Genomic DNA, 23645 nt, shown 5'->3' with positions numbered 1-23645 from the left:
ATCAGTGCCTTGTCCAGTCCTGAATATTTTTTTTTTAAAAAAGGCATAAGGTAGATTGGAGGCCTAGTACATCATACTACAGTCTTAAACTGGACTCTTTAGATTTTATTTTAAAATGCAGTATCCTAATTTTTCGGATCGTCTCCCCAAGTGTCCTTATTTTTTCTTTGCTAGGTTAAAAATTCTTGCACAAAAGACCTATATATTTCATAGCAGATAAAATTCTCCACCTTCAGCAAAACTGAAATACCTGTCTGAAGGAACCCACAAATAAAACAAGTAAAAAAAGAGGCTAGCATTAAGGAAAATTATATAAAGAATTAAGTATTGGACAGAGATGAAATATATTTGGGGAATATGTCATGAGAGAAAAAAGTCATCTGAGATTTACTGAGAGAAAAACCTGACGTTTGAATAAAATGAATATGCTTCACTTTTACACTGACTGTAAGAAGGGGGGAGTAACAGAAAAACACTTGATACCTAAATCCATACTGCATTCAGAATTATATGTTTTACCACTCAATTTTTTTGTGTTTAAAGATTTATACGCTCAAAGTCAGCGTTAAGTAAAGCAATACTTGGTGTCACTAGTCTCTGTTTGCCAGAAGCTGGGAATGGGCAACAGAGGATGGATTACTTGTTGACTACCTGTTCTGTTCATTCCCTTTGGGAAACCTGACATTGGCCACTGTCAGTAGACACGATACTGGGCTAGATGGACCTTTGGTCTGACCCGGTATGGTTGTTCTTATGTTGTTTAATATATGGTCCTATGTTTACATTATTTAGGATCACCTCCATTCAAAGCTATTATCATTGGGAAAAGAATACATATACAAACTTTTAACACGAACAGTTTTACCAAATGTTGATATACAAAACAGAGTGTACGTCTCATAATGAAACCTTGCCCAATTAATAAGAAACAAAACAAACTTCCACAGATCAGTTACTGCTGCCCCTCTGCCTCCCCAAGCAAATTTTCTTACTAGTTCTGGACAAGTGTTAAACTCTGGTTTAATAGTTAATAGTGCTGATAGTTCAGTGTCTGAGAATGACAATGTTTAGCCATAATGTAACTCTGCCTGATTCTTCTCTCTCACTGATTCAGGAGTCCATGAAGACGGCTGACATGAGTCAGAAGGAGCTGGGCTGTTTCTCTTGTTGCAGGTGAACAATGGGGATGAAGTGCATCATTTTTGTCAATTGGTTGATCACGGTGAGGACTGTGGTGTGCTAGTTAGTTAGGGGGAGCTTGACTATAAAGTCCAGGGTCATGGCTGCCCAGGGTCTGGACGGGGTCTCAGAAGGCATTAGGGTACTGGGGGGTTTTGAGCACAGTATGGGTGCGGGTGCATGTGTTATAGGATTCAACATATGAGTGGATCATTGTGCGCCTTCGGGGTCACTAGAAGGACTGGGTGGCCATATGGAGAGTCTTGAGGCAACCCAGATGGCCTGCTAACGGCAAGTTGTGACAGAACTGTAGCACCTGTAACTGAATGGGTCCTGGCAGAACATATAAATGACCCTTGAGATAGCAACGCATCCTGAATCTGGTATTGCCCTTGACATCCTCCTCATGTGTATTGGGGGGGGGGAGGGGACTCCTCTGCAGCTGAGTGGATCAGAGACATGAGAGCTGCACTAATTGCACAAATTGTTATGACTTATGGCTTCAGAAGAGATTGTAATATTTACAGTCAAGGTGAGAGAGTATCAATACATGGACAAGGGTTTTAGTAGATAGAATGGCAAGGCTAGAATGGATTCTGGAGATGTTCTTTTAAAAGAAGAATGACAAGATATGGAAGGAGAAAGAATGGAATAAAAAATTATGCCAAGGTTGTAAAAGAGGACAGTGAAATTCCCCACAGTAATGCTGAGTACAAAGGAAGCAGCACTAATACAGAGAGATTTGTAGCTTTGGGGTGGTTATCATATATGTTTACTGTGGACACTGTAACTGATAGGAACTGCTCTGATGGAAAGCTTGGAACAATGGGTGATTGTACATCAAATATGAACTACAGTGCTTAGAAACAATGGCTTGACAGCCTGCATTCTGCATTTCCTTGCTTCTGTGGGCTTCAGATACTAATTATTTTAATTCGGTCTTTGTATTTAATCATGCACACTTGTTGCTGAGTTGGTTTTTCAATTTGCTTAGTCTCTAATGCAAAGAAATTAAACAAGATGATAGAATTCACACACAGGGTTGTTGTTATTCCAGCTTAAGAGAAACTGATACTTCAATGTTTTTTTATTCCAGAGAATCTCCATTATACTGAAAAGAGGAATTTTTGCTACTGAAATAATCTATTTTTGCTATTTAAATAGTTCTAGCCTTGCATCTAGGACTTGTGGGGCAAGGAGAGGGTTAAAATAAACTGCAAACCCCAGCCATATTGTAGTAAAAATAAAGCATTCAGTAAATGAAACTCTACATAGCAAAACTATATAATTTCTAGTGATGAGGGAGTAGTGAGTACAAAAGATCCAAAATAGAATAAGTATCCAAATATTTGGATGCTTATTCCAGCTATGGAGGGTCACCCACTTTTCAGCCCCATCTCCATAAAAAAGGCTCCAGATGAGAAACCAGTTTGAATAATTTTCTCAGATGAAGTGTCTACAATGTGTGCTCTCTGTCTAAAGTAGTCAAGAAAAAAACTGTTTCTTTTCAAGGAACTTGAGGTCTGCAGTATTTTTAGAAATCACTAAGAGTCTCCTGGTTCCACAATTTACCCCATCTTATACTTTCCACCATATTTGTCCTATACCTACTAATCCATCTCTGCAGGGACTGCTTAATATTCCAGTAGCTTTAACAAGCTTTTATCTTTTTTTAAATTAACCTGTCAGGAAAATTTTCTATTTCCCCTAATATATGGCATTTTCCATCCCTGATTGGACCAGACCAAAGTCCAGGACTAACAATATTTAGTCCTGCACAACTGATAGCTTTAAGGTGTGACACCTTAATAGAATGTTAGAAATGGAAGCTTTATACCATTGGAAAGGGGAGATTTCCTGCTTGACAATGGGAGCCTGCAGTTGTTGATGTTGTACCTTAGAATCATTTCTTTTTAGTTATAGAAAAGTTGTTTTTCAGTAGTCCCATATGACCCTATACAGTTGAGCACATGATAACTAGTTGACTTGGTGAAGAGAAACAAACTAACATCAACAAAAATGTTTAACTCTAAAACATGTTATAGTGCTCCTTGACATTTGGAATGACTCATGTAACTCATTCATGGCTTCCCCCTTTGTCAGTGGTATGCTCATCCCAAACTCATGCTAATGAACATTAAGATCACTGTATCATTCTCCCATTTGTGCATAAACAGTAAACACATAATAGTTTTCAAAACACACTGTAAAGCCATGGCACTCTGTCAATTGACTGGTATGATGCAGCTTTACCATATGATGAATATGTTGCTGGAAAGGTGTCAGTCTCAATATCCATTCTACTTCATTTTGTCTGCCACACTAGTTAAAGGAGATAAACAACTGCCTATATTACTGATTACCAATAAACAAGTTTCAGGCGACAAATGAGGCCATAAAGTATGACACTCAAGAAAGACAGGATTTCCCCTATATAATTAATGGGTAGGCATGTTTGCTTTTTAAACCAAAGCAAGTACTGAGTATTTATAGCCAAGCACTATGTAGTTGTGATGCTTCCCAGGGGTACTCAGGATTGTGAGGCTCCTCATTACCACCTGCCCTTAGCATGAGGAAGCTTTCTCTAGGCCTGCTGAGGGTCAGTTCCCCAACACCACTGGCCAGGGGCAATATAAGCACTCCTGTCTAGGCCTACACAGGCCCCGATCTCTTTGTATAGGTTAGTGATAGGCACACTCCAATCCCTGAGCCTTCTGAGCATCTCCTTGAGTGTCAAGCCCCTGTTCCACTGCAGTATTCCCTGATTCACTGCTTCCAAAAAAGCAGTTCACCCCAGCTTACCGGTTTCACGTCAGATCACTGCTGTGCTTAACACACAGCGCTTGGATATGTTTATAGTAGGGCTGTCAAGCGATTAAAAAAATTACTGCAATTAATCGTGCGATTAATCACACTGTAGAACAATAATAGAATACCATTTATTTAAATATTTTTAGATGTTTTCTACATTTTCAAATATATTGATTTCAATTACAACACAGAATACAAAGTGTATAGTGCTCACTTTATATTTTTTTTATTACAAGTATTTGCACTGTAAAATACAAAAGAAATAGTATATTTCAATTCACCTAATACAAGTACTGTAGTGCAATCTCTTTATCATGAAAGTTGAACTTACAAATGTAGAATTAGATACAAAAAATAACGGTTTTATTTTTGAATGCAACGTAAAACTTTAGAACCTACAAGTCCACTCTATCCTACTTCATCCAATTACTCAGACAAACAAGTTTGGTTACAATTTGCAGGAGATAATGCTGCTCACATCTTGTTTACACTGTCACCTGAAAGTGAGAACAGGTGTTTGTATGGCATTATTGTAGCCAGCATCACAAGATATTTACATGCCAGATGCACTAAAGATTCATATGTCCCTTCATGCTTCAACCACCATTCTAGAAGACATGCGTCCATGCTGATGATGGGTTCTGCTAGATAACGATCCCGACACATGTTCATTTTCATCATCTGAGTCAGATACCACCAGCAGAAGGTTGATTTTCTTTTTTGGTGGTTCAGGTTCTGTAGTTTCCGCATCGGAGTGTTGCTCCTTAAAGACATCTGAAAGCATTCTCCACACCTCGTCCCTCTCAGATTTTGGAAGGCACTTCAGCTTCTTAAACTTTGGGTCAAGTGCTGTAGCTATCCTTATAAATCTCACATTGGTACCTTCTTTGCGTTTTGTCAAATCTGCTGTGAAAGTGTTCTTAAAACGAACGTGTGCTGGGTCATCATCCAAGACTGCTATAACATGAAATATGTGGCAGAATGTGGGTAAAACAGAATAGGAGACTTACAATTCTCCCCCCAGGAGTTCAGTCACAAATTTAATTAATGCATTATTTTTTTTAATAAGCATCATCAGCAGGGAAGCAGGTCCTCTGGAATGGTGGCCGAAACATGAAGAGGCATATGAATGTTTAGCAGATCTGGCACATAAATACTTGCAACGCTGGCAATAAAAGTGCCATGCGAACGCCTGTTCTCACTTTCAGGTGACTTTGTAAATAAGAAGCAGTCAGCAGTATCTCCCATAAATGTAAACAAACTTGTTTGTCTTAGCAAGTGGCTGAACAAGAAGTAGGATAGAGTGGACTTGTAGGTTCTAAAGTTTTGCATTGTTTTGTTTTTGAGTGCAGTTATATAACAAAAAAAATCTACATTTGTAAGTTACGCTTTCACGATAAAGAGATTGCACTACAGTACTTGTATGAGGTGAATTTAAAAATACTATTTCTTTTGTTTATCACTTTTGCAGTGCAAATATTTGTAATAAAAAATAATACTATAAATGAGCACTGTACACTTTGTATTCTGTGTTGTAATAGTAATCAATATATTTGGAAATGTAGAAAAAATCCAAGATATTTAATACATTTCAATTGGGGGGGGGTTCTGTTGTTTAACAGTGTGATTAATCACAATTAATTTTTTTTAATCACGGTTAATTTTTTTTGAGTTAATCGCATGAGTTAACTGCGATTAATCGACAGCCCTAATTTATAGTGAAAACAAGTAAACATTTATTTAACAAAGTACAAAGATTCAAGTAGAAGTATTGGAAATAAATGATTACATATAAAATCATTGCATGTTTTCTAGAGCTTAGACTTATTTAACTAGATATTTTCATGGCTTCTAGAGCAATGCTCACTCAAAGCCCTTCCAGTGTGTTACAGGCAGGCTTGGCTCCAATGAAACATTCATGAGACAAGTCAGGCTGTGAGCTTGCCTCCTTGGTGAAAGATCCCTGGTGTCTGTTTGGACCCCCAGATATATCAAAAAACCCATTGTCCTTATTCATAAACAGGATGCCTCTCCTGCAGTTTTTTCCCCAGTCTTTTCCTTTCTTGAAGATTTCACAATCTCTAAATCAGCATCTGGCTCAATATGAAAATAGGTATACAGTGTAAGAAACACAGCACACAATGACCAGACAGGGAAATAAGCATCTGTTACTCTCTGCCTGAAAGAAACCTGTCAGAAACATGTCACCTCCTGGCTACCTGCCTTAAGAACATAATTTTCAGTATAGACTCAGTACATACATTTTGCAGTGATTATGATGACAAGTGGCTCTCATTAGAGATCTTACATGCCACACCCTTTAGTGAATTATTATGCATATATCCAACCCAAAGGATCCCTGTAAAACTTTGTGCATGCACCCCCCGACCTCTGCCAGTTGGCACGAGGGTCCATGGGTCACAGTACTGCTTTGAGTTCCTTGGATAAGAGGGCATTACGGAAATGCAAAATCTTTACAACATCAGCACACTCTGAGGACCTGGGGGACTTTATAATTTTTTGTTCCCAGTTATCCCCTTAACACTCTCTTTGGTTAAGGGGATAGTTAGAGCACTGGTGGCTGAAATCCTGTGCTTAGTCTCTGACTGACTGCTTATGAACTGGTGCTCTGCACAGAGAGCACATCACTCCAGTTCTCCATATTCTGGCCTACCCTCCAATTATTGTCTCTATAGGCCTTTGACCAGTAAAACCTAACATTGTTTGCACCTAGCCATCTCTGTCCCTGTGTGATATTGCTGTGCCTGTGATCAGCAGGGTCTTCTTGTCCTAATAGCCCATAGTGTAAGAGAGGGGACAAGTGTCAGGATGTTTTCTATGAGGAGTTCTTGACCCTGGAAGTTACCCTATTAGACCAAAGGGGAAGAGTATGTCTACACTGCAATTAAAAACCTGCAGCTGGCCCGTGCCAGCTGACTCCGGCTGCAGTGTAGACTTTTGGGATCAGGCTGGAGCTTGGGCTGTATGACCCTGCAACATGGGAGGGTCCCAGAGCTTGGCCTGCAGCCCAACCCTGGAAGTCTACACTACAATGAAACAGCCCCACAGCCTCAGCCCCATGAGCCCAAGAGACACTGTGATATCAGAGACACAAAGAGCATGCAAAGTTATCTAGCAATTTCTTCCATCAAAGGTGGGTTCTTCCAAGGTGACTCTATGGAAGGCTTGCAAAGACTACAGAGCTAAATATCACAAACAAGGACCTTGGGGGGAAATTCTGGGAAAGTATTTCACTTAAATCATTTAAATTCTGAAAGCTGAATTGGGATGTCCCAAGACATTGGCATTGGAAGATTTATGGATTTTAGTTTCTGGGAACAAGCCCTACAATAATGATGTGCATTTACAAATGTAAAACCACAAATCATGCCATGTTTCCTCAACGGCTTATGAAAAATTGAAACACAAAGGACAACTCTTATGTGGAACAGATCCATCCCAGCAGAACCGGTCCACAGACCACAAATTAAAATGTAATAAACATCCTAACATCCGCAACAAATCACTTCCCACAAACAGAGAACTCCTGAACTGGATAAGCAATTGAGAAGTAGAGTCTTTGGCAGGCCAGGAAAAGTTTATCTGAATGTCCTCAAAATTTGGAGTGGAAGGAAACATGTTTCTGATCTAGGGTTCCAGTCTTGGCCTTTCTATGTTTATGATATAAACATATCAGTAAAGAAAAGCAGATAACTTGTGTACCTTGCATGTATGAAGTATTTCTTTCTTTATACTGGAATTGATATTTAATCATTTACGTTTTATGTAAAATATGGTGCTTTAATTAACAGCGTATGATGAGATAGATGGGGCAGTTACTCATTTTTTTTTATACAGCCCATAAAATGTAGTGTCCTCACTGGCTTTTCAAATCACTCAAAAAATAATGTTATGTAGCAAAACACAGTTCCATTCTTCAGCTCAGCTATTGCCATCCTTTCACATTCTTTTTTGATCTCTCACACCACTCACTACATTAATGGCTTATCAGGACTTTACATACCTGGAATTCAAAATTAAGTTGTGGTAACTAAAGCAGCCATTAATTAGAACAACTTGCATTCAGTTTACTAATTTGGTTTATAAGTGAATAGGGCAGTCATTTACTTTAGTGTGAAGTAAATCACATATTCTCCCTCATTTGCTACATTTTATATAGTGTTGTAGTTTTTGCATTGTTGCCTAACCAATGAGTTACCTTTTGCATTAGTCATTTTTCATGAGTTTATTACTGGGGCGTGAGGACCTATTGCAATTAGTCTGAAACTTGACTAGATCACTCTCAGAATTGCAGCATGTTTTCCTCCAAAACTTCATGAAAATTGGGTGAGTTGTGTTTGGCAGCAGAAAAAAAGTCATTTTAAAAATGCTTTAAAACTTCTCATCTTTGATCATATTGACTTTTCAATAAGAAAATTGGCATGTATTTAGATCTTCAGATAAATATATAAACAAAGCAGAAAATCCAAGAAAACCTATAGTTTTCATGGGGCTGAGATAAAGTTTGTATTGTATATGGGGAGCAACTATTCTTTGTGTGTGTGTGTGTGTGTGTGTTTGACATGTTAGCTTAAGTATTCAGCTCTACTGATCTTAGTAGAAATACATGATTTGTGGCTTCTTTATTACTTCCATTGTGTTTGGATAATATCCCTTACAGTGGATACCATATCTGACCTTTCCCACCTTGTTTAAAAGCTCCATTGCCATACAAAGTCAGATGTTAAACACCCACAAAACATATTTAAAAATCTGACTTAAAAAGGGGGATTGGAAATTTGAGAAGCATTTCTTACATTCAGCAGATAGTTGGCTAAAATCTGTAGTTATTCTATTGTGTTAACAAATTGGTCCTTGTATCTTGGCCACATTTTAGCATAGGCAGTAATTACTTTATCTGCTTATTACCTGGGGAGAAGGTATTCTTTGTCACTTTCTGTTTCTAAATTGTTTAGCATCTTATGTGCTATCATAATGGTAGCTCTATTCCACCCTGGCAGAGGTGCCTGTGTTTTGCTGATAAAATTGCCCCTATATTGTATGTTTAGTTTTGCAAGCTGTTTAATTGTTTGCAGAAAGGGCTACTGAATTTGAATCAGTAAATATGTCCTGGAACAACTGTAATATTATGGAAAAATCAATAGATGAGCTGACATAGCTTTTAATTGCAAAAGGAAATACTCCTCACATTATTAGTGTAGCCAGAAAATGTATGCTTTTTTTCGAATTACAGGATGTTAGCAAGATCATAAAGGTTATGTAGCTTCAAGACCAAAAAAGTGGAGAGCAGGAGGGGAAACTGATTATGCATAGTTCTGTAAGTGTTGGAAAAAGCACATCATGCTTATTGCTGAATCTACCTGGAAGTGTGATGCCACCAAATTAGCCTCAAGTCATAAATTTAAGTTACTTTCTGTCTAGTTCTTTTAAAAATATATAACTGTCAGTTCAGCAATACCATTTATGTTAAATTGATCTGATCAGCTTTCTTATAAAATAAAGTATTTAGGTTTCTTTGGACCATATCTTGCATTCCTTAGGCAAAATTCCGATTGAACTTTGAGTAAGGACAGCAGAATTTGGCCCTTAAAGAGCAAAGTCTTTTCAGCTGTTCCTGTGATACTCAACAATTTAAAGTAAGACCAACAAAATAAAAATAAGAAAAATAAAAAAATCAGAAAACAAACTGTACTCATTCAGCATGGGAAATGGCGTAATAAGACTGCTCTTACCATAGGTTTATGTATTGGAATAAATCTTGAGACCGTTATTTTAATTTATTGTACATTTTTATCTAATAGCATCATCTATTTGTCCTATAACTCATACCAAATTGTACCCTTCTTGATCCAAATTACTCTCATGTGTCACATTTTACAGAATTTTTATTGTGCACACCTCTTTAATCTCAATAAACATAATTATTGGGAGCACAGAGCTCTTTTCTGTGATCTGAATTCAGCTTTGTTCAAAACTTGCAAGTCTAGAAGTATTAGCTGTCAGAATTCATGGTTCATTAAACCAATTAGGTTATAGTATTTCAGTTGTATTTTTAATAGACTATAGCCCACATTGCAACATCTGATTCAATGCACTTTTGTCATCATTAAAAATATAACTGGATTTGAGTTTGAAGTAATACAATGCATGCACAAAGTACTATATTGATATGCTAATTAAGAGACAAATTGTGCCTTTTGGCACTGGCCCCCACTGGGACAGTGAAGAACTTCACCCCTTCAGAGGGTGCAACATACTCCCCAGTGCTTCCCTTCTCCCCACCCATTCATACTCCATTTGGGGTGTCTTGCACATGAGGGAGCAGTCTCTGTTCTCCATGGAGCACAGGTACTGCAGTTGTTCCTAGGGTATGGCTACACTTGCAGCTGTACAGTGCTATGAGTTAAACCTGTCTTCGTACAGCTGAGTAGGGAAAGTGCTGTAGTCTGTCCACACTGACAGCTGCCAGCACACTGTCGTGGCCACATGTGCGGCACTTGCAGCAGCATTGGGAGCAGTGCATTATGGGCAGCTATCCCACAGCTATCCCACAGAGCACCTCTTCCCATTCTGGTGCCATGGGTTGTGGGAAGGGGGCAGGGCAGGGCAGGGCATTCTGGGTCCTGTCCCAACGCCCCGAGATGCATCGCTTCGCATCCCAGCAATCCCTGTGTTTCCGTCCACATTTGGCGCCATCTTTCAACAGTTTCTGTGCAGCGTGATCTGTGTTCCGTTTCGGTCTGCGGGAATGGAGCCCGAACTGCTGAGGAGTATGCTGACGAGTCTCGCCAGCACATAACGTTTGGCAGTCGAGCTATTCCTTAAGATCCAAAGTGACAGTGAGGAGTCCGACGATGATAGCGAGTCGCGTAATGCGTACCACACAAAATTGCTTGTGGCATTCACGGACATGCTCAGCACCGTGGAATGCCGCTTTTGGGCTCTGGAAACAAGCACTGAGTGGTGGGATCACATCGTCATGCAAGTCTGGGATGATGAGCAGTGGCTGCAGAACTTTTGGATGAGAAAAGCCACTTTCATGGGACTGTGCGAGGAGCTTGCCCCCACCCTGCGGTGCAAGGACACGAGATTGAGAGCTGCCCTGCTGGTGGAGAAGCGGGTAGCTATTGCAATCTGGAAGCTGGCAACTCCAGACAGCTACCGGTCGGTCGCAAACCAGTTTGGAGTGGGAAAGTCAACCGTTGGAATCGTGTTGATGCAAGTTTGCAGGGCCATTAATCGCATCCTACTCAGAAGAACCGTGACTCTGGGTAACGTGCAGGATATAGTGGATGGCTTTGCACAAATGAGTTTCCCTAACTGTGGAGGGGCAATAGATGGGACGCACATTCCTATTCTGTCACCACCCTACCTAGCATCCGAGTATGTTAATCGGAAGGGGTATTTCTCTATGGTTCTCCAGGCGCTTGTGGATCACCGTAGGCGTTTCATTGACATTAACGCAGGCTGGCCCGGAAAGGTGCATGATTCACGCATCTTTCGGAACACTGGCCTGTTCAGGAAGCTGCAGGCCAGGACTTTTTTCCCCAGAGTGGAAGATCACAGTAGGGGAAGTCGAAATGCCCATTGTGATCTTTGGAAACCCCGCTTACCTGTTAATGCCGTGGCTCATGAAACCCTACACAGGGAGCCTTGACAGCAGCAAAGAACGGTTCAACTACAGGCAGGGCCGGCTTTAGGCCAATTCGGCCGATTCCCCTGAATGGGGCCCCGCGCTTAGAGGGCCCCGCGCAGCTGTCCATCCGGCCCACGGCCCACTTACCCCTCCTCCCCTGAACACTCCACCCACCTTCTCCTCCCCGCGAATCAGATGTTCGCGGTAAGCTTGAAACAAGCAGCAGGCAGGAAGTAAGCAGGGGGGTGGAGGAGAGTTCCAGGGGGGCTCAGTGCGGCCCAGGTCGAGCGCGCGGCTTCTTCCGGTCTGGCCCCGGCCGAACACCCCCAGCCCGGTCCCGGGCAAGTGGCTCTGGCCTGGCCTGGCTCGGGCCCTGTGGCGCCGGGTCTCGGTCCCGGCTGAGCGGCTCCGGCCCGGACCCAGAACCGGCCGAGCGGCTCTGGCCTGGCTCGGGCCCCGCGGTGCCGGCCCTGGCCAAGTGGTGCCGGCCCGGCCCGAGAGGCTCCGGCCCGGCTCAGTTCGGGCCCTGTGGCGCCGGCCCGGCCCGGCCCGAGAGGCTCCGGCCCGGCCCCGCGGCCCCGGGCCCAGCCCCGGCCCGGACGTGGACCTGGCCGAGTGGCTCTGGCCCGGCTCAGCTCAGGCCCTGCGGCGCCGGCCCCAACCAAGTGGAGCCGGCCCAGCCCGAGAGGCTCCGGCCCGGCGGCCCCGGGCCCGGCCCGGACGTGGACCTGACCGAGCGGCTCTGGCCTGGCTCAGCTCGGGCCCTGCGGCGCCAGCACCAGCGCGGACCGAGAGGCTCCGGCCTGGCCCTGGCCCAGCGGCTCCGGCCCAGGCCCAGACCGAGCGGACCCGGCCCAGGCCCAGACCCAGACCCAGGCCCGGGCCGAGCGGACCCGGCCCGGACCCGGACCCGGCCCTGGACCCAGCCCGGACCGAGCGGACCCGGCCCGGACCCAGACCCGGCCGAGCAGCTCCAGGCAGCGCGGTTAGGGGGCAGGGAGCAGGTGTTGGAAGAGGACAGGGGAGTTCGGAGGGTTGTGTGGGGGTGGATAGGGGTTGGGGCGGTCAGAGGGCAGGGAACAGGGGGATTGAATGGGGGCAAGGGTCCTGGGGGGGCAGTCAGGAAGGAGCAGGGGTTGGGTTGGGCGGTGGGGGGCAGTCAGGGGCAGGGGTTCCAGGGGCAGTCAGGGGACAGGGAGAAGGGGTAGTTGGATGGGGCAGGGGTCCCAGTGGGCCATCAGGAATGAGAGGAAGGGTTGGATGGGGTGGCAGGGGACAGTAGGGGACAGGGAAGGGGGTGGATGGGGCAGGGGTCCCGGGGTGTGTGTCAATAACTTTAGGTAGGCTTAGCATGCATCCACATACATTATGCAATGTATGTAATATATAATTTTATTATTTATATAGTTATGGAAAGTAAATAATACGTGGAAGAAATGAAAGGTGTTTTTTACGTGTTTTTTTTTTTTTAAGTAATCCCTGTTGGGGCCCCGCCGAAAATGTTCGAATTGGGCCCCGCACTTCCTAAAGCCGGCCCTGACTACAGGCTGAGCCAGTGCCGAATGACTGTGGAGTGTGCTTTTGGCCGTTTAAAGGGCCACTGGCAATCTCTGTATGGGAAGCTAGACTTGGCCGAAAACACATCCCCGCGGTTATATCCGTGTGCTGTACCCTTCATAATATTTGGGAATGGAAGGGTGAAAGATTCAGTCAGGCATGGACCTCCGATGTTCAACACCTGGAGGCTGAATTTGCACAGCCAGAGAGCAGGGCTATTACAGGGGCCCAGCACGGGGCTGCAAGGATTAGGGATGCTTTGAGGGAGCAATTTGAAGCTGAAAACCAGCAGTAATGTCGGGTGCCCTGCAGGGGAGTGAAGTGCAGTGGTTACAATGTCAGTAGGAATCTGTGTTTGCTAAGATGATTTGCAGTGCCTGTTTCTTTCCTGGGCTAAGGTATCTTTTAAGATATCTTTTACTTTATGCGATAATAAAGAATGTTTTCAAAGCCAAAAAGCCATTTATTGAAAAGAAAATTCATTTATTGAAAGAAACACAACTGTTTGTGAATCAGAAAGGGCAAGGGGTTGGGGTGGGGAATGATACAATCATAGATTTGCGTATGTCCTGTCTGGAGTGCTGTGCAATGAGTGCTGCACTTCAGGATGGCTATACTGCATGGTGATGGGGTTTGAGTGCAGAGGGTAAGGGTCATAGTTCTCAGGGCTGGTTGGTGAAGATACAGGTGTTGGAGGCAGCTGGTGGCGGTAAGAACCCGGATGTTGGGGAAAGTGGGTTGGAGGTGACATGGGGGCACAAGGGAAAGAGTTTTGGGACAAGGGTTCCGGAGGGCGGCAGGCGCGGTAGTGCTCTGCCTGCATGGCTATGAGTGCCTGGATAGAGTCCGCTTGGCCCTCCATGATGCTTATCAGCCGATCCGTGCTTTGCTTCCAGTGCACTGCGTTTTCCTTGCGGATCCTGCTTTCGCTCTCCTTCCACTCCTGCACTTTTTGATTCTCTGTAAGAGATTGATGCATCACTTCGTGCAGCATGTCTTCTTTGCTTTTTTGCGATCTTTTCCGGAGTTTTTGCAGTCTCTCAGCCGGTGATAACATGGATGGCTGAGATCTCAAGGTTGCGTCTGTAAAGGCAAAATGCAACACTTAACAGAGGCAGCATTGTTTATACCAGACAGAGTAATGATTCCCCCACACTTAAGGAGGGCACACACAGTCTACACAATAGCATAATTTTCCCATCCCAAAGAGAGCGCACATAACCCACGGGCGCCCCAAAATGGTGAGTAAGGGGGACTGATTGTTTCAGAGCTGTATTGTCCTCTGGGTTTCTGTGCCTTGGGGAGAGCCAACAGCTGCAGGGGACACCTACACTGAACACTATCCCAATATTTTCCATAGGAGTTTATCCTGGACGATATCTCGCTGCTGAGGGTGACCTGGGAAGCAAGGGAGGGTCTTCTACTGCAATCCGGCTTCGACCCTGGCCCATATGCAGCTTGTGTGCAGCAATGGTCCCCCCGCCCCTCGTGGCACAGTGACGCGGACACGTTAGCCTGACTGGGACAAGGACCACAGTGGCTCTCCCAATAAACCTGAGCAAGGGCATTGCCCACGTTCTGGATGAGACTTTCGAAGAGATTACTGAGGCCGATTACCATGATGTGATAGACCACATCAATGCACTATTCTGCATCTAGGCATGCATGCAGCCCTAACCCTCCTCTCCCAAAGAACCCACGCCGAAAAAATTCCTTCCCGAAAAAAAAACTTCCTGGAAAAAAAAAAAGCCGCTTACCGGGAACCTGCTCTTCTGTTTGTTCTCCACCAAATACCGGCTGCTGCGACTGGCTACCTTCCTCCTGGCTTGAGAAGAGCTCCTGGCTGCATGCCTCCAGAGATTCCGGGGTGTCTCCCGCTACCCCAGCACCCTCACTCCCGCTTTCCTCCTCCTCCTCCTCCCGTTCTGAAGTGTCCATGGTGGTGCTCGGAGTGGAGGTGGGGTCACCCCCAAGTATCGCGTCCAGCTCTTTGTAGAAATGGCAGGTCGTGGGGGCAGCACTAGAGCGGCGGTTTGCCTCCCGGGCTTTGTGGTAGGTATTCCGCAGCTCCTTCACTTTAATCCTGCACTGCAGTGCGTCCTGGTTATGGCCCCTTTCCATCATGGCCCTTGATATCTGCCCAAAGGTATCGTAATTCCTACGGCTGGAGCGCAGCTTGGACTGGACAGCTTCCTTCCCCCAAACACTGATGAGGTCCAGCAACTCACCATTGCTCCATGCTGGGGCTCGTTTGGCGCGTGGAGGCATGGTCACCTGGAAAGATTCACTGATAGCACTCCACACCTGGCTGAGCAAACAGGAAGGGGATTTTTAAAATTCCTGGGGAATATAAAGGGCAGGTCTGACAGTTGGTCACCTGAGGCCAGGGCAGTAGAGTTCGAACTGATGAGCAGAGTGGCTAGAACAGGCATTGTGGGATTCTGCCAAATACTTCTGGAGGCCAATCAGAGCGCATTGGGTGGCCACACTGGTGCCGCAGTGCAGCAGCAGCAGCAGCGCAATACTCTTTATTCCTCTCGGGGAGATGGAGTACAAGCAGCGCTGTAGCCGCGGAGATACAGCGCTGTACGTGCCTTGCTAGTGTGGAAGGGGAGTGAGTTACAGTGCCGTGGGTGGCTTTATTGCGCTGTAACTCTCAAGTGTAGCCAAGACCCCAGTTGCAGTTCAGGGACACAAGGAGAGAGAGAGAAGACCGCTTCTTGTGCCTTCTCCTTACACACTCATAGAGTTCCTAAGTACCATCTGGCTCTGTGAATACCAGAAAAGTTAGTACAGTGTATGTCTTGTAGATACTGTTGCTCTGTTCGAATGTTTGTTTATGCATATCACAGAATTTTCACTTGCACAGCCAAGGGATTGGTCCATCCAACTCTCTACTAATATGATCCAAAGCATGCGTAGTCAGACAAGTTAGAAAAATAATCATTCATTCTCATAAAGATGTAATATTCAGGATGATAGTAGCTTTAGGCAAGAATTAGAAATATAAATGGTCATGTACAACAAGCAGCAATTATAGTTGACTTGACCTCTCTGTTTAGGGTTCGTAAACCAACACTTGGAAGATCTGAGTTGAGATGGGGGAGCTCAAGTTGGGGTTGTGTCTTTTCTATTGCTACAAATGAAATAGCTCTTTCCCAATGTGCCTATATCATGTCTTCATATGGCTGCACAGTACTTCTGCCACTTTGGACAACTAAATACAAGAAAAATCAGAAACAGAAAGTTGACATGTTCTTGCTTGAGGCAGCATCATAACAGCAGGAATCCTGAGGTAATTCAGTGAAGCTATCTGATAAGACAAAGTGTAGGTGTGGGACAGTTAGATATAGGAGGTCAGACACCACTGTGAGAAGTTTCAATGACATATATTTAAATCTATACATGATTGGGTAATTGTTGTTATAAATAATAGAGCCATTGAGGTACAATGTAGAAAAGTACCTTATATAAAAGAAGTATATTAAAATCCAAATTTGAATTTCTTTTTTAAACTAAAAGAAAATATTGATGTTTTTGCTGATTTGGAGTTGGTCATGCAAATCCATATTCATAAAGAGTAGTCCTCACTCATACAAATATTTCCATTGACATCAGTGGAACTACTTGCATATGTGAAGCCTAGTCAACTATTGGGTCTATCATCCTATTGCTAGGTATATTGCCTATAATCTTTTAATAAAAAGAGGGAAAACAATTTAGCTACAAATAGTATATAGAAAGCGTTGCCAGCCTTAGGTCTGGTCACTGATATAGATAAGTAATATGTCAAAAGGAGATATGTGATAATTGCTTTGCTTTCCTGCAGTGATGTTTATTTTCCAGAGGAATAATGGTTTTTGGTATACAACTAGTCTAAGTAAAACTCCTTACTCTATTCCAAAATGCCCCCCTCCCAAATAGATTGTCAATACTTTTCTCTTGTATATAAGTAGATACTTTCTAGATATGTGAAAAAATGCATTTAAATATACAAAAGACATAACACCTGCACTTGATAAATATGCACATGTAGGGCCCAAATCGACTCCCACAGAAATCAATAACAAATCTCCTATTGACTTCACTAGGTTCACCAGCAGGCTCTTAACACGTATTTGACAAGTGTAGATTAGTTTGTAATTCCTGGTGGTACTTCATAGCATACTGGTAAGGTTTCCATAGTAGGTCTTGTAAAAATAATTTGTTCCCCATATCATGAGTCTTCACTTAGGCACTCAGGTATTAATTCTTTACTGAGAATTTTGGCAGGGAGAACTGTCTTAGTAGGGTGATTTGTAGGATTCTCCTATATATCAGTAAAGCATGGAGTTTTTTTTTTCTTAATTTCCTGGATAAGGATTAAACTCTAGCATTAGTGCAATAGTACAATACTCCTGATAGTTCAGTGTCTGAGAATGACAATGTTTTGCCCTAATGTCACTGTGCCTGATTCTTCTCTCACACTGGTGTAATTTGGGGGAACTCAGAAGTCAGTGGAATTATATAAATTTAAGTGAGAGTAGCATCCCTGGCTATGGGTCTATCCATGTAAAGATTTTTTTCATCACAACCATCACTTTCATGACAAACTGATCCTTACATTTTTTCATAACCGCTCATGATGTTTGCCCCGTCCAGACTGTTAGTGTATAAGACTCCATGCATTTTTACACATTTGACTGTGGCCTTTTTAGTGGAATAAAGAGATGGAGAGAAATTTATTGCACAATAAAGGACATTTAAACCAGTGTAAGAGGAGTTTCAGGCCCATCATGTCTAAGCGCCCAATTAAAAAAAAAAAAGCTGTTCTACTGGAAGGGCATTCTCAGTGGAATACCTTCATCTCTGAAATCTGCTTCCTCCTTCTGGTCTGTCAGACCAGATCTATTGATCTTTGGACACAGTCCAAGGCCTACTTCTTTATGTTGGCTTTTACTTGAATGAGGGCTGTTGAGATGCTATCAACTTTATTTTATGTAAGAGTCTGTCTCTTTTAAGTTATAGAAACTGTTTAGGTTTTTTGCCTTCAACTTTTGTATGTGTACCCTAATTTTATAACTATAGAGCTAGAAAAACTGATCAAGGGTATGACCCCATTTCCAGTTACATGAATGGCAAAAATCCCATTGACAGCAACGAAAACAGAATCAGGCCCCACACTGTTATCAAACAATTGATTAAGTTACATTTAAAAAGATGAGAAAATAAGTTACTTGAGACATACATTCCAGTCATTAGCCTGTTGACACTACAGACTTTTATTGCATTAAAATTGCCATTCAGAGACTATAGTGAAACCTCTCACTTCTTGCTTGCTTAAGTAAGAAATGACCACTCTCCTAATATGTTAAGGTGGAATCTCCTGGGATGCTTATATTAGCTGTTATTTGCATTCATGTGGTTATTACAGAAAACAGTACAATTAGCATGGTACCCAAATATATTAATGTTCCAGGTTTCATTTTACAATGACAAAATTTGCTCTGTCTCCCTTATGCAATTTTAATTGAGTCAAATAACTGGGGAGTTTTGGTTTTGGGGTGTGTGTGTGTGTGTGTGTAAGTAATCTTGTTTTTTTTAATGTCTAATGATTTTGTTTAAATATTAGAGCATGCAGGATAACATTTAAAATGAAGTCAGAAAATTCTACACTCATTCTTATGCCAAAGTGTGGTGGACAAACTTATTTTCTCATGTGTGTACAGCAGAGTAGATTATTTAAATAAAAGTGATTCAAATCCTTGAAGTTTAATCATGTTTTGCATTTGTACTTTAGTTATTCTCATAAAGAAAGATTGATTCTCATTTAATGGTTACCAAGTAACATATTGATTTGCAACTAAATATAGCCTTTACACTAAATTGGTGCTTCTTCTTGATAACCAGGAGGATATGTTATATTTAGGCAATTATGTAGCTTAGCTTTTTACTACATTAATTGTTTACTTGCAATTTGTCAGGCTCTATTTGGATGGAAATTCAAATTCAATTAAAGGCATAAAAACAACATTTTAATTTTATTATGAAATGGCCATTAATATGCTAGATACATAGAAAAGAATTATCAAAATATGTTTTGCATTTAAAACCAATTTATTAAAGGAAATCTCTGGTGTTAATGAATTGATTTTATTATTTCTGGTCAACCTGTCCATCAAGATTTTAGAACTAGAAGATCTCATGCTCTCACCTCATTTTTATTCATATATTGGAAGAGGGAAACAAGTTTTCCTACTTTGTCAACTCCCAGTTGGTTTCTTAACTTTAAATGAACTAGTCATGAACTGAAATAGCTGAATAAACTGAAATCAAGAAACTATTCTCTCTGCACCCATAGAGGAGGCTACTGCTATCAAAACCTGGTTTTAGCACTTCAGCAAACTTTGGTTTCAGGTGTTTAGTCAGTGACTTCCCCCACTTCAGCGGTCTGACTTTCTTTAAAACTTGGCAGCAAACAGGTACTGCTTAATATTAATTGTTGTATTTAATGTAAACAATTTTAATAGATTATATGTAGTTTAGGTCTTAACATAGGTTGTTAATTTCAAAATTAATTTTAAATAGAATTAATTATTACAAATAAATCTGCAGTTAACTTAAATTAAAAGAAATTTTGAAATAAAAAACAGTTTTTTATACACCCTGATGTATAGGGTACAGTACTAGATACTGCATTCAATGGCAGAATGTGGCGTGTTAACTATTTTAGACTGCCTAGCATTTTAGAATAAATTGCTACAGATCTTTACTGTAGAACCCACCCTGTAGAGACAATATTTTCTGCTGTAGGTTCTCTGATATTTTATTTTATTCCAGTAGGTCCTGCTGTTGCTTTAAGATGTTACTTTAACATTTGGAGTACATTTTTTCCTTTCATTCCAAACTGTAGAAACCAACCTCCCTAAATACTGGAATTCTTACAACTAGGGATCATCTTGAATCCCAACAGTCTCAAACTTAGGAAATCTATAAAGGGATTTTCTGATGAGGCTAATCTACTGGTATGGCTGTAAGCAAATTTTGACACATTTTAGAATCTTCTACAAACCTGTCAATCTACCCTAGATTTCCACGTAGTCGCCTGGGTTCTGGAGTATTATCTCACTTGTGTGGAAGACATTATTTTCAATACACAGATCTTGTTTGCCTCTAATGGCTGATGTATTATGCAGACCTTAGTACACATTTGACCCTGTGGAGTGCATCTCGTTTATTTTTACAATTTTTCACTAATTTGGCTGTTTTAAACTGCATTCTAGATGCACTGTTATACAACTTAAAACAATCAATAAAAGAGAGAAACTATTACCCTATTTCATGCTTTTTCATCACATTTGAATCTATACAGACAACCTTTGCCTATCCTTCAGGATGTGAACCAAGGGGGGAAAAACCACACACACACTTTAAGTAGGGGAACTTATGGATGATATCTTTCCTTGATGTTTAGAAGACTTCTTCAACAAATGTTAAAGGGTGTGCACCAAGGCTTTAATATACCAGATACATTATAAAACTTGTTTCTCTTTTGCTTGTAGCAATGTCAAGCTGCATGATCCTGGTGCTGTGCTGAAATTTTACCTTGAACATCCATGGCTAAGGTCACTGAAACATCTTTGGCCAGTTGGTTGTAAATAAGTTATGTATAATCTTTTGTCATCTGTCAAAATACTACTACAGTAGGGAAGTTATACAGCAGAAGTAACTAATCCCCTCTGTACATAAAGTTATGAACAATATTAAAAAGGTAGGGAAAACTGCATTAATAGAAAAATAAGGATCACAGTCAAAATGACAAGTAGGGCAGCCATTTTGGATGATGAGAAGGAACATTCTTGGATTTGGAGTTAGGGGACAACTGTTTTGTCGTTTGACCCATTCCTTTAGAAAGCTCACTTTGTAGTTCAAGGCAAGCAGCAGAGGTTTCAGCATGTCAGGCCTTCTCCTGCCAGCCACAAGCAAGACCAGGCTAAAAGACACCCATGGAGAGCCCGGGGTCTTCATGTGTGCAGGTAAAAGGAAAGTGGATCCTGTCCATAACCTGCCAGGGTGAGAGGATAATATAAGGCCTATTGCTCCTGGCTTCCCTTTCCTGAGACTGTGGAGATTGCTCCCTGAGGACAATGCTCTGCACAGGGAGCAGGGAGCATGGTGGTTGTGGGGAGCATAGTGACTCGGAGAGCATTTGTGGGTGTGTGGCTGGGAGAGGAGTAGTGTGTGTATTGTGGTGTCAGGAGAGTTGGGAAGAAGGATATGACAGTGAGCAGGTGAGAGAGAAGTAATGGAATTGTACTCTTCACCATTTTCTTCAGCAACTGGAAGGAAAACCTCCACTCCTAGTGTTGCTGACTAGCATCTGCCCCAGTTACCCAATCATCTGCCGGCAATGCTCTCCCTTCTTTCAATTCCAATTTGTTACAATTAAAATACAATCAGTCCTGGGGAATGCAGTTTTTCATCTAGTAACATGGGACATCTGGTTTACTAATGCAGCCTTTACCACCATGGACAGCGCCCCTGTTCTCTTACATTAAGGCTTCTCCTATGCTGTTTGTTTTTACTTATGCATGTAGCTGTGTGTGTCTACATGAGCATATTTTAATGCAGCAATAATATGAAATAATAAATATGAAGAGAGAACATTCAATCAAATTGCAGTCTCCCCAGGGAAGCAGTGGAAACCCACACGGCTTGCAACATTTAAAACTAGACCAGACAAAGTACTAGCAAATGTGCTCCAAAGCAAAATTCTGCCCTGAGTGGAATAGACTTTGCCTCTCTCAATCCTGAGACTTTTCCGTTCTCCTCTGTTGGAGAAGAGGTAGAAGAATCCAGCCCAGGGAGCCTGTTTTGGTAGTTCATGACTACTCCTAATCCCTTACAGCATCCCTGGGCTGCTTGTAACTTTCCTTGTTCATCAGCATCTCTCCCTGGACTGTAGGTTCTATTGTTCCTGCTCTGTGGTTCAGGCACCTTGTGCAGCTCCTTCTCAGCCAGACACTGAGGAGCCTCTTTAAATCCTCCACTCCAAGTTTTTCTGTGAAGCATAATCCAGTGGCCAGAGTTATCTGCTCTCTCCTTAGGGCAGGAGTCCATAACCCCTTTTCTTGGAGCCATGCTGTATCTCTGACTGTTATTCCACCTCTCCATAAGACAGGAGTTCCCCCAACTCCGGCCTTGGAGCTGGGTTCTGATTCAAGCCAGCTAGAAGCCCTAAGTCCATTTCTCCTCCAGTTAGCCCTTTCCCCCCAATCAGCCCTTCTACTTTTAGTCTTGGAGAATTCAGTAGGCAGGCCTGCTCCTGTTTATCCTCACTATCAGGGAGAAGGCACAAACATGCTAGTCCCTTTCCCTAGCTCATCCCCAATGGTTGGGTTAGAGGGAAGCCTTACCCCACCCGCTCTGCAATGCTCCTGCTCCTGGCCCTTAAAGGAATAGTAATGGGTTTCCTCTCCCTCAAGTACTACTTACTCACATGACTGTTTCCTCCCATATCCTTGCCTACATCAGACCTCTCCAACTTTTAATGGGCTCTGACTAAAGATGGAAGTGAACTGACCTCTAGGACTTACTACCCTTAAGGGGCAGCCTAACTCCGTCACAGGCAGTTTACATTCATAACGGGACACTTTTAAAATTGTGCAAGCCATTCTAATGATGACTGTGACAAACACCCAGATTAACTTGGATACCTGATGGAATAGCACAATAGTGCTTCCTCATGCGAATTAAATGTTCTTAAATAACTAAATTAAAGAAGATGCTACTAGAGAAAAGCAGCGAAGAAGACAGTGACTAATACATTTTAATTAAGCACCATGTTTGATAACCTAGCATTCTGAGTATTATTCAGAGGAGCTGTTTTAACTATAATGGAAGCCAAAATAATCAAGCTTAAAGGTAGAAGATTCCTTTCTGAGAAGGGGAGTCTTAAGGAGGGAAAAGTGCAGTTAAACTAAAAGAATTAATGGTGTAAATTCTGGATATAGCTTTTACCCTAGCATTTAAGAACATCTGTTTGGTGTGTGACTAAACTAGACTGACTGGTTCTAGTACCTTGGTGGCTGGGTCACAGAAGACGGTGAGTTTGAACATGACATACAGTGAAGATTGGAGAGTGCTGTAAGAGTGTGGAAAAACATCTCGGGGTAGTGTATGACAAGCATATTCCACTGAGACTAAAAGCCCAACTGTATAGAACAATGGTGCATCGCACAATGCTGTATAGTGCAGAAGCATGCATTACACAGAGACAGCAGGTTCAACACCTATAGGTGTTTCAGATGTCTTTACGCCATATGAGGAGTTACAGTAGAACCTCAAAGATACAAACACCAGAGTTACAAACTTACCAGTCAACTGAACACCCTGTGGAACCAGAAGTCCTCAATCAGGCAGCAGTGGAGACAAAAAAATAAAATAAAAGGCAAATACTGTA

The 23645-nt window shown here is 42.4% G+C and overlaps 1 protein-coding gene across 1 annotated transcript in view; it reads left to right on the top strand.

Annotated features, from left to right (window-relative positions):
- SYN2 (synapsin II) overlaps window positions 1-23645 on the top strand; it is a 466588-nt gene that overhangs the window by 8638 nt on the left and 434305 nt on the right. Inside the window, exon 3 of the mRNA XM_054033948.1 lies at window positions 1115-1173. Coding sequence (XP_053889923.1) covers window positions 1115-1173 — 59 coding nt within the window. The remainder of the gene's footprint in view (window positions 1-1114; window positions 1174-23645) is intronic.

This window comes from Malaclemys terrapin, chromosome 7 (genome assembly GCF_027887155.1).
Source record: "Malaclemys terrapin pileata isolate rMalTer1 chromosome 7, rMalTer1.hap1, whole genome shotgun sequence".
In the NCBI taxonomy this organism is placed as follows: domain Eukaryota; kingdom Metazoa; phylum Chordata; order Testudines; family Emydidae; genus Malaclemys; species Malaclemys terrapin.
This window is presented reverse-complemented; position numbering and strand designations above follow the sequence as displayed.